A 12,182-nucleotide genomic window follows, 5' to 3' on the forward strand; every position below is an offset into this window, starting at 1 on the left:
CAGGTTGCGACATTGTGCGTGGGTTAGATGTGCTGCGCTGTTAGTCTCTGTTATCAGGGAAGAAATGGCTGCTTTGTGTACCGGTATACAGATAATTTTGTCTCGTCCAGCCAGGAGAAGGTGTAGTTTATGCTGTCTGTGTTATTCCTTACTGAGGACTTCCGTCTGTTTTAAGGCAAAGGTGGCCCTGACAGATTGCTCCGCACATAGCACTGACACCACGCTGTGTGCTGCACGACCAAGCATCGCTCTGCAAATTTCCCTATGTGTTGGCCCCATAAGTCTGATCCGCTGTCAGGCAGTTTGGATAATACTGAATTTGGGGGTATTCTTCTCCCTGAGTAAGAAGACCCAGCTGTCTGCTCCTTACAGGGTTATCAGACGACAGCAGCTCCAGTCCACCCTGCCAAGAGTATGGCTGAGTTATATGCTATTGGCCCCTTCTCATCCTATGTAAGGGTGCAGAGTCACGCTGGGTGCACTCCTAAAGATGTTGGTAATGGTTTGGGAAGAGGGGGGAAAGGGAAATGGGCCTGGGGCACAGGTTTAATTTGTTGTGGGTTATGAAGGCATGCTCCGTACAACAAAAGTAACTGAATTAATTTGTTTATAGAGTTGTGGAGGTGCTCCCTGGGAGTAGGGTAAGTAGATGCAAGGAAAGAATATCCAAGAAGGATATCAAGAAGTCTCCCGGGTGGGGCACAGCCTTCTGGTTCAACAAAGATATCACAGTTAAAACTGAATTTTATTATTAAAAAGAGGAGGTCTGTTTTTAGTCAGACCTAAACAACGTAGGACAAAGACACAACAACATCAAACATATAATAAATTCCCACTTAATTCATATGGTATGGGGAACAATAATTCACTGATTGTTAGAAAGCAGTGAAAATATCAGCTTTCCTGTCTGAGAATTCCTCTAGGTATGAAGTGAGTTGTTTAATGAAACCTGTAAGGGTTAGTGAGACAACTTCATACTAATAATTCAGACAACTTGCCTCAAAATTTCTGTTTAAAAATATCATATAATGATGTGATCATTTACTAACATCTAGTCAATGCAAACGTGGCTGTTATAAGATCTCTAAAGAAAAATAGAGAAAGGAGGAAGGAAGTGAGGAAATATACTTGAGATGGGTATTAATCATAAGAGTGGCTGCTACCTGTGTATATGATAAATTTCAGTGAATACACAGTTGAGCGGACCCTATGAGTGTCACAAGTATAGGTATAGGGAAATAGAGATAAGGTTTCTGCTGTTGCCAGGGGTAACTGGTCCGACCCTGTTGTCTACACAACAGTGCAGAGTCAAAATAGGCACCTCTGGAAATGAGAGAACCAAAGTTAGTAGGAGTAGTAGATAGGTAGAAAAATCAATCACTATGTTTCCCTAGTGTATGCTGCTGCCCATTGTGTGCAGTAATTGCTGTAGTGAACAATGGGTGAGCGATGACACTCTGGTAGTGAGATATATAGGAAAGATTTTAAAGTGCGCCTTGGCATGCGGTCCTCAAATGTCCCCAGTTAGAACCCTGTTGTCTATGATTGACATTGCAGGGGTAGCAACATAGGTCCAAAAGTACACCACTAGAATGCCGTTATAGGGAAAGAATTAGAGTTGTAGAAAATAAAGTATTAATTAGTGAGTAGCAGCAATTTTGAGATCCCTTCTTTAGCGGTAGCCAGCAATTGATGTGGAAATACACAGCAGTGTTCTAAATATCAGTGGTAAACCCTATTAGCGGCAGGGCAAATAACTGAACATCTGAAAAATGATTCCCCAATATAATAGCACACTGAACAGTGTAACACAATAAAGGAGGGAGGGGAAATCCAACGAAATAACAGCAGAGACAGTTGTATGTAAACCCTATTGGCGGCAGATAATGAATATCACTGTTACAGTTTTCGTCGCTGGGCTATTATCACCAGAGGATAAGATTTCCTATAAAAGAAGCCTTTGGACAAATACCTGATAATCTGAAGAATAATTTCTCAATATTAGTAATACAATAAACAGTGTAACACAATACAGCAAGGAGGGGAGATCCAACGCAATAATAGCAAAGACAGTTGTATGTAAGTGCCGCAGTGGCTGCCAAACTTACGGACCAAGACTTAACGATAACCTCAATCAGGCGATATTGCTTGGTGTGGATGCGTGCATCTGCATGTAAGGGCTCTGGATGTCAAAGGTCTGTGTCAATAGTAAGTCAGAGGTAGTAGATGCAGCCGGCACTGGTGTCTCTGCAGATTCAGGACGCTTACCCCGGGTGTTCAGCGTGACAAGTGATGAAAAAGCTCTTTGATGTTTAGAGACAGCCGTCAATAGTGATGCGTGGCTGTTCTGGTTTGTATGCGCTGTAAGCCAGACGCCGGGTGTACTGGCAGATGTGATAGAGTTATGCCAAGTTCTGCCGGCGTCGGTGTCTCTGCAGGATCTGCGCCGGGTACTCTGATCGCTCTCCCACAGCGTGAGGCTGAGAAAGCCGCTTGTGGGGGAAAGGAGAGAAGTCCACTGCTGGTGTAGATTTAAATGCCGGTATAATTAAATAGAATAAAATGCTGTCGGGATCACAATGTTAGTAATGGGGGAGGCAAGTGGGATAGAAAGGTGCCCGCTCGTGCACAGCGGGAACCTATGCTCCGAGACGTACGTTTCACGTCTTGCTTTCTCAATCGGAGTACAGGTGTAGTGGGCTGGTCATTATTTAAATGATCTCCAGCCAATCCTGAAGTAGGAAGGGGATGGGGGAAGGGACTATCCGGAATGATTAGCAGGTTAAGGTGCTAGATTGCTGAGATGGGAAATCCTTAAGGTGCAAAAAAGCAAAAATGCAGTTAGGACATAATTAGGACATAATGAATGAACAATAATGTAAGAGATAAAATGAGAATAATCACTACAATTGTTGCAGGCAACCCAGTATATTGCAACATTGTAGAGGGTGCAATCATTTGAAATGGAAACTAATAAGTGGACACATTATGGGATAAGTACAATGCTATAACACGCTATGGCTATAATATATTAGACACTCGCACATATTGACAATTTTTAGAGCCTCTTCCTCATATCTAGGAGCCACAATGCCGTCAGATACTAAGACTAAACTCCTAAAGATGTGTCTGCCCAACATTTCTCTTGTAGTGTATGGGAGAAAAGGCTGGAAAGCGTAGAAAAACAGTTGCTGGTGTCATTTTGCTGAGGTCGATACATGAAATAGGTAGACATAGCTAAGGTTCGACAGGGTCCGAAGGTCAACACAAGCATTAGGTCAACAATAGGAAGGTCAACAGTGAAACGGTTGACATGAGTTTTTCACATTTGTTTTCCCGAAACAGGCGGTACTTCATACCTTACCATATGGTGTGGAGGGAGAATAACACAATTCTGACCCTAACTCTCTATCGTCCTACAGTATCTCTCAGCTCCCATGCCTCTCCAAGCTACTCGAGAGACATGTCTACTCTCGCCTCACACACTTTCTTAACTCTCACACCCTATTAGACCCGCTTCAGTCAGGCTTTCGTTCCCAACACTCCACTGAGACAGCACTGACTAAAGTGGTGAATGATCTGGTGACAGCTAAAGGCCATTACTCAGTACTTTATTCTTCTAGATCAGGCATTCCCGACCACGGTCCTCAAGGCAAACCAACAGTGCAGGTTTTAGTGATATCCAGGCTTCAGCACAGATGGATTAATCAGAATCACTCAGGTACTAATTAAGTCACCTGTGTTAAAGCCTGGATATCACAAAAACCTGCACTGAATTGAAAAGTATTACATTGAATACTGCCCATTATATCCCGCATTGATTATTGCAGTAGTCTCCTAACTGGTCTTCCCGAGAACAGACTCTCACCACTGCAATCCATTCTAAATGCTGCTGCGAGGCTGATCTTCCTAGCAAGACGCTCATCATCTGCTGATCCGCTCTGCCAGTCCCTCCAGTGGTTGCCTGTATCTTACCGTATTCAATATAAAACACTTCTACTCGCATATAAAGCTATTACCCATACTGCACCAGCATATATCTCTCTACTTATCACAAAATATCTCCCATCTCGACCACTCCACTCTGCACAAGATCTGCGTCTCTCTTTTGCACAGATCACTAGCTCCCATTCACTATTACAGGACTTTCATCAGGCTGCTCCCACCCTATGGAATGCCCTTCCATGCACAATAAGACTCTCCGCCAGCCTCCAAATTTTCCAGCGTTCCCTGAAAACTCACCTCTTAGGCAAGCCTATCATATTTATATACCTCACATAACCCTCTGATGCACTTAAGAGCAATGGAATCTGCTGCGCTATATAAGAAAAAGTAAATAGTCGACCCTTTGACCCATACCAATAGGAAAATGGTGTTGTAGTACAGACTTTCCGTTAACTGACGCACCTATAGGAACCTGGTTACTCTTTTTTCACCAATATTTGTACTTACAGCCACAACACACTGGACATGCCCAGTACCGTACGATCTTGGAAGCTATGTAGTGTAGGCCCTAATTACTATCCGGATGGGAGTCCCATATTAGTGTTCATTCTAGCACCCGCAATGTTTGAAAACCCATGCAGTTCCTCTTTCCTGCCTGGGGTGTTACTGTCTGCTGTAGAGGTTCTAGCACAGTGTGGTCTGTATATCAGCACTAATATGCAAACCAGACCTGTGCTAAAAACACCACAGCAGACAGCGACACCCCAGGCAGGGAAGAGGAACTGCATGGGTTTTCAAATATGGCGGTTGCTGGAATGAACACTACATATGGAAATACCAGTTGCAATAGATACTGGTATTGGTGTAGCAATAAGTGGCCCTCCAACTGTTGATGAACTACATATCCCAGCATGGCTTGCATTAATTTAACTATTTGGCGATGCTGAAACTGATGCAAGGCATGCTGGGATGTGTAGTTCATCAACAGTTGGAGGGCCGCTTATTGCCCACCCCTGAGATAGAGGCTTCAGTACTTAACTGGCTAATTATCTATCACACTGTAACCCCATGTGTAACGAAGTGTCACCCAGATGAAGCCAGAGAGAGAGATGTAACTGGCAAGTAACAACAATCCTGTTTATAATTTGACACATTGAAATCCTGTATTTTAGTGGTTATTGCTTATGGATTATTTGGGTATTGGGGACTTCGTACATTCCTCGTCATTTTTAAAATACCAGAAGGACTATATGGCATGTACAAGAAGCTGTGTGGGTCTGATATTATTATACACTGGTATTCGTCTGTATGATCTCTGATCTGTAACTCAGGATTTATTACATTGTGATACTTGCTTTTTAGGAGAAAGATCTAATTATTATTAAAGTCGAAGATATAAAAAAGGAAGAGGAGACGTATGTGAGGGGTGATCAGCAGTGTAAGGAGGAGGAAATCCCTACAGGTATCAGCACAGGTGAGTAATAATCACTAAGTACAGAGTCACATATTCTCCTTGTTCTGTCACTGCCCTAATCTCTTATCTCAGGAGCCATCAGCCCCTATTATACTCCTGCTCTCCCCCTCACATCATGTCACTGTGTGTTACCAGCCCAGAGATCTGACCAGTCTCCTCCCCGCACTCTCTGGTGTATGTCATACATCTGGAGCCATCAGCCCCTATTATACTCCTGCTCTCCCCTCACATCATGTCACTGTGTGTTACCAGCCCAGAGATCTGACCAGTCACCTCCCCGCACTCTCTGGTGTATCTCATACATCTGGAGCCATCAGCCCCTATTATACTCCTGCTCTCCCCCTCACATCATGTCACTGTGTGTTACCAGCCCAGAGATCTGACCAGTCTCCTCCCTGCACTCTGGTGTTTCTCATACATCTGGAGCCATCAGCCCCTATTATACTCCTGCTCTCCCCCTCACATCATGTCACTGTGTGTTACCAGCCCAGAGATCTGACCAGTCTCCTCCCCGCACTCTCTGGTGTATGTCATACATCTGGAGCCATCAGCCCCTATTATACTCCTGCTCTCCCCTCACATCATGTCACTGTGTGTTACCAGCCCAGAGATCTGACCAGTCTCCTCCCTGCACTCTCTGGTGTATCTCATATATCAGGAGCCATCAGCCCCTATTATACTCCTGCTCTCCCCCTCACATCATGTCACTGTGTGTTACCAGCCCAGAGATCTGACCAGTCTCCTCCCTGCACTCTCTGGTGTATCTCATACATCTGGAGCCATCAGCCCCTATTATACTCCTGCTCTCCCCCTCACATCATGTCACTGTGTGTTACCAGCCCAGAGATCTGACCAGTCACCTCCCCGCACTCTCTGGTGTATCTTATACATCTGGAGCCATCAGCCCCTATTATACTCCTGCTCTCCCCCTCACATCATGTCACTGTGTGTTACCAGCCCAGAGATCTGACCAGTCTCCTCCCTGCACTCTGGTGTTTCTCATACATCAGGAGCCATCAGCCCCTATTATACTCCTGCTCTCCCCCTCACGTCATGTCACTGTGTGTTACTAGCCCAGAGATCTGACCAGTCTCCTCCCCACACTCTCTGGTGTATCTCATACATCAGGAGCCGTCAGCCTCTATTATACTCCTGCTCTCCCCCTCACATGATGTCACTGTGTGTTACCAGCCCAGGGATCTGACCAGTCTCCACCCCACACTCTCTGGTGTATCTCATACATCAGGAACCATCAGCCCCTATTATACTCCTGCTCTCCCCCTCACATCATGTCACTGTGTGTTACCAGCCCAGAGATCTGACCAGTCTCCTCCCTGTACTCTCTGGTGTATCTCCTATAGATGTTGGTGCGGTCGCGCTCACCATGTATCATAGTCACGCAATCAGAATTGCACGTTAATGCACACTAAGTTGTAAGAGGATCCAAAGTATGTAATTACACTGCTTGGTGGTGATTGCTTCACTAATGAAAACTACAGTACAGTACTGATTAGCCACGGATGGATATGGCACTACAGAATATAATGTCTAGGTACTGTACCAAGTGGCCCAGTGCAGAGTACAGTAAAAACAGGTCCCTTTTTTCTAGCAGCTTCAACCTAGGGATGGTGTACAGTATGTGGCATAGTAGTTAAGGCAATACTTTATATTGCCAGCACCCTGGGTTCGAATCCGGGTTATGGCACAATGGCAGCTGCAAATCTTTTTTATTTAATCATCACTACAGTATACAGTAATTATTTTTATAATTAATTTTAAAGTTTTGCAGAAGAGATGCTCAGAAAGTATTTTACTCAGTGTAGCTTTCCTGCTGAACTCTCTCAATACTGTCAATTCTACAGTTACAGTATTGTTCGCTACTATATAGCATTACCCTAAATTGGACACCAAAATGCCTTATCGTAGTAAAGAAAAAAAAAAAATAACATTTTTGCAGAAGAGACACTCGCAGAGCATTTCACACCGTGAGCTTCAGTTCAGCGCCCCCAGCATTGCTCACTCAGTTCAGTCCCATTGAGCTCAATGCAAACAGCTCAGTGCCTCCACTGTATTGCCGCTACTAAACCTGCTATACGGTACATACTGTAGTGTAATGTAAAACGCACTGTAACATGAGTCACATAATATGTGTAACAGCGGTGACAAATTTATTTTGCCCAGTCTTAATTTTTTTGTAAATTTCCTTGGCACTAACTAGACATTTATCGAGATATGCATGCCATCTTGGAAAGAGATAGTGGAGAGCGATGAGGTATCAACCAATCAGCTGCTAACTGTACAATTTAAAGGCTTTAAAAATCACAGGAGCTGATTAGTTCCAACCAAACAGCTCATGTGACTTTGAATAACAAGAGCAGATACCCGATGTATCAAGCTTCAAAAAGTGATAAAATGGAGAGTGATAAACAGCCAGCCAATCAGCTCCTAAAAATGACAGGTAGGAGCTGGTTGTTTATCACTCTCCACTTTACCACTTTTTGAAGCTTGATACATCTGGCCCTTTAGGTTGATTAGGTTTCTGTAGACCAAGTTTTACTATTCTGTTATACAAGCATCATAATCCAGTGATATAACTGTAGGAAGCAGAAGAACGGCATTGACCGCAGCGGAACGCCAGAAAAAGAGACGAGAAAAGCTAAAAAAGGAGGGAAATTATGAAGAACACAAGATGAAGCATATGAAGGAGGCGAGGAAAAGTCGAAGTAGAGTGCAAGAGAAGATAAAAAACCTGTCCAAACAGGAACAAGTGCAAATTGAAAAGAAGAGAAGGGAAGAAGTGAGAAAGAGAGTCGCAAAACACAGATTACTGAAGAAGATAGAAAGCCACGCTACTTCGGCATCTCCAGTATATAGCACCCGCCCTAGCAAAAGCAGTGTCAGGAGCAAACTGTGCATTCCTATAGAGTCCTTGTCACCGTAGTGCGGTTATCAAAAACTGCTCGTTGCTGAAGTTAATTGTTCAATACTAAACGAAACTTGGATTGCCATGGGTATCGTGGAAACTCGCTTAGCGAACATGTTTTCCGTGCTGTTTAAATAGATGATATTAGCATTATGTCTCCTGGTCCGTAGAATGCCATTAGTGTACGTGATAACAGCAGCAACAAAGGCATAGCACAGGTATAACGCATAATGTCAGAAGCCTATGGGCAGTTCCAGGAACAAAGGGCCTAGCCACAGGTCTGATGCTGCGCACTGATTACAGGTTATCGGGAATCGTTGTCTGTGAAAGGTCTCCTCTGTGCTGAATGGGCCTTACGATCTCACCAGTGCTTCCCCAGCAGCATTAAGGGGGAAATGCCTTTATACAGACTTGGTAGAATGGTGCCCTCATTTTCTAGGAGGGGGTATGCTTATTACCATGCAGACTTCCTGGCCTCTCAGCCCTGCTTCCGTCAGTCAGGTGCTTGGATTTTGGATGTTGAGAAGCCGAGGGCTACACAAAGAACAGTAAACTGGATTACAGTTAAACAGAAAAAGCCGCTCTTTACTTGTGTCCGCCACTTTGTTGAAGTCTACAACATTACTGGTCCATGTAAAACTGGGGCTTCTTGCAGAGATATTGAAGAGGAAGAAAGATTTTGAAGCCATTTACGAGAAAACAATAACTTCTTATTGACTATCTCCTGTACATTGTATCACAGCAGATGACCAGACCTTTTCATCTTCATTTCTTTCTGTCGTAGTGACTCCAGATGATGTACTTAACGTTGGTTACTGGTCTATGTTAAATATGATGAAGAGGGTAACACAGATGAGATTTAGGGCACCAGAGATGGAGACTACTTATGCCCCCATTTATCAACGTGACTCTGGGTTTTGTACTAAAATAACATTTTCATTTGTCGGGTACGGTTAGTTTGTATTTATTTAATAATATAGTCCCCTCTGGCGAGCGCTGTTGATATTAAGCCTCACAACACTGTTTATTTTAAACCAAGAGCACCAATGAACAAAGAGGGGTTTTTGCTTTGTGTAAACCGCACGTCCGCTGTGTAGTTTTTTCTGGTTCATGCGCAGTTTAGACTTCCAGATGGGACAGAGACCTCCCATCGGAAACTGGGTACTGACTTTCGCCACTCCACCCAAGGATCCCTGGACAAAGAGATTTTGGGTATTGATACAAATGCCAGAAAGGAGAAAAAGGGTACAGGATAATAAAAAAAATAAAAATGTATACTACCATTTTTGGATTGGCGTGGATTCTGTTTATCGATGGCTGATGGATTGGATATGAAAGATCTTGCTTTTGGGTACAATGATTCGAGGATATGAGGCCCTTCATTTTTTTTTCATCTCATACAGATGGTTCCATTAAATGAAAAATGCCCATTCATGTGCAGATCTTCAGCAAAAGAGGGATCGGTTATACAGCCTTGATGTGTGTGGTTAATTTTAAATTATTCTTTTAATCCCTGAACATGTGGACCAATAAGCAATGTACCATACTCGCACTAAGTATGGAAGAAACACTCATATAAAGGTATCTTTATCACACCACAGATGACCTGAGATTAAACAGAACGCACCAGGCTTTACACAGGATAAGGTGGGTACACTCATATAAAGGTATATTTTATAGACACAAGATATAGGGTTAGGCATACCCTACACACTCTAAGAAAAAATGTAATGAAACACATAAAGGTTTCTTTGTTCCTCATAATATTCGTGGAACAATTGTCCACTACATTTGGAAAGAATATTATGAATTCTACATAAGAAGGGATAGATAGATAGAATAGAAAAAATTCCAAAGACTTAAAAAAGAAATAGAAACATTGCTGAGGTGGACCAGCACAGGAGATATTAAAAACCTGGTGGAATAAATAGTGCGGATCTCCATTTAAAATTCCAGAATGTTTCTCTGTGGATAATAGGTCCTTGTAGGCTACTCTCCAAACATAGCTAGGATGCTTGTAGCCTCTGGTTTCCAGCGTACCTCACAGCAGGTAATAAATAAATTGAAGGCCCTTAAAAGGAATTTTAATAGGGTCCATATCCGAAATCGAAGTGGTGCTCCCTGTATGGAGTGGAGGGAGCAGTGTGCCACCGTATTTGGCCACACAGCATTTACCACACCAGTAAGCTTATCTGGCATTTTTTAAACTTTTTTTTTTTTTTGGTCTACAGTATATACTGTTCCGGCAAGGAGATGCCGTCCAAACAGTACGGAACAAGCTGCTAGAATCGTGACGAGTGTCCTGGCTGAGAAATTAGAGCAGTTGGACGCTGCCATGGCTGAGCGAGATGAGGCCCGTCTAGAGCGATTATTGAAGGCACAGCAAGACATGGACAATACATTTATGGCCCAGATGAATATGGATGCAAGAGAATGCCAGAGGGAAATGCAGGAATTCCTAATGGCACGTCAGAGGGAAATGCAGGAATTCCTAATGGCACGTCAGAGGGAAATGCAGGAATTCCAGATGTCATTATTTGACAGAATGTTCCAAACTGTGCATACACCTCCACCTCAGCACCCACCTCCAGACATCCCTCAACCCTATCCACACTATGGGCCTTCCTACTACGAACATACCCAAACTCAATGGGTTGGGATCGTTTGGTCGAATGCATTATGGTCGAATGTCATTACATCGAATCCATTAGGTCGAATTGCTAAAAGGTTGACATGATTCTAGGTCGACATGGGAAAAGGTCTAAATGATTCTAGGTCGAAAGGTCATTAGTTCGACAGGTCATTAGGTCGAAAAGGTCATTAGTTCGACATTGTCTAGGTCGACATTCACAAAGTCGACATGGGGTTTTTCACTGTTTTTTTACCTGAATGTCAACACAGTCGACATGGACACAGTTTAAAGTGCACTGCATCCCCTCGCATCGCTCGCTGCGCTCGCTATGCGTCGGGCACGGTGCCTCGCTACGCTCGGCACACTATTTTATTCTCCCACCACGCCCTAGTGGATGGTAGGGCATGAAATACCGCCTGTCAGCACATGTCGGCTCAAAAAACAGTGAAAAACCCCATGTCGACTTTGTGAATGTCGACCTAGACAATGTCGAACTAATGACCTTGTCGACCTAATGACCTGTCGAACTAATGACCTTTCGACCTAGAATCATTTCGACCTTTTCCCATGTCGACCTAGAATCATGTCGACCTTTTAGCAATTCGACCTAATGGATTCGATGTAATGACATTCGACCATAATGCATTCGACCAAATGACCGCATCCCAACTCAATATACCCCACCTGGATCTCCACATACTCAACCTCCATAAACTAAACCTTAATATATCCCCAACCTCCACAAAGCCAACGTCAATATATCCCACCTGAATATATCCAACCTCCACAACCCCAACCTCAATATATCCCACCTCAGTATCCCCATCCTCCACTTACCCAACCTCCACAAAGCCAATGTATATACCCCGCCCGAATCTAGCCAACCTCCACAAACCCCAACCTCAATATATCACACCTCAGTATACCCATCCTCCACATACCTAACCTCATACCCAACCTGAATCTAGCCAACCTCCACAACCTTAATATACCCCACCTGACTCTATCCAACCTCCACAACCTCAATATACCCTACCTGAATCTATCCAACCTCAATATACCCTACCTGAATCTAGCCATTCTCCACATACTCAACCTCCACAAACCCAACCTTAATATATCCCACCTGAATCTCCACATACTCAACCTCCATAAACTAAACCTTAATATATCCCACCTCAGTATCCCCATCCTCCACTTACCCAACC

The 12,182-nt window shown here is 43.7% G+C and overlaps 1 protein-coding gene across 1 annotated transcript in view; it reads left to right on the forward strand.

Moving 5' to 3' along the window:
• LOC146007421 (uncharacterized) overlaps nt 1–12,182 on the forward strand; it is a 44,962-nt gene that overhangs the window by 23,158 nt on the left and 9,622 nt on the right. Inside the window, exon 9 of the mRNA XM_083145771.1 lies at nt 5,308–5,419. Coding sequence (XP_083001897.1) covers nt 5,308–5,419 — 112 coding nt within the window. The remainder of the gene's footprint in view (nt 1–5,307; nt 5,420–12,182) is intronic.

The sequence above is a fragment of the Crinia signifera genome, chromosome 6 (genome assembly GCF_055691185.1).
Source record: "Crinia signifera chromosome 6, ASM5569118v1, whole genome shotgun sequence".
NCBI lineage: Eukaryota > Metazoa > Chordata > Amphibia > Anura > Myobatrachidae > Crinia > Crinia signifera.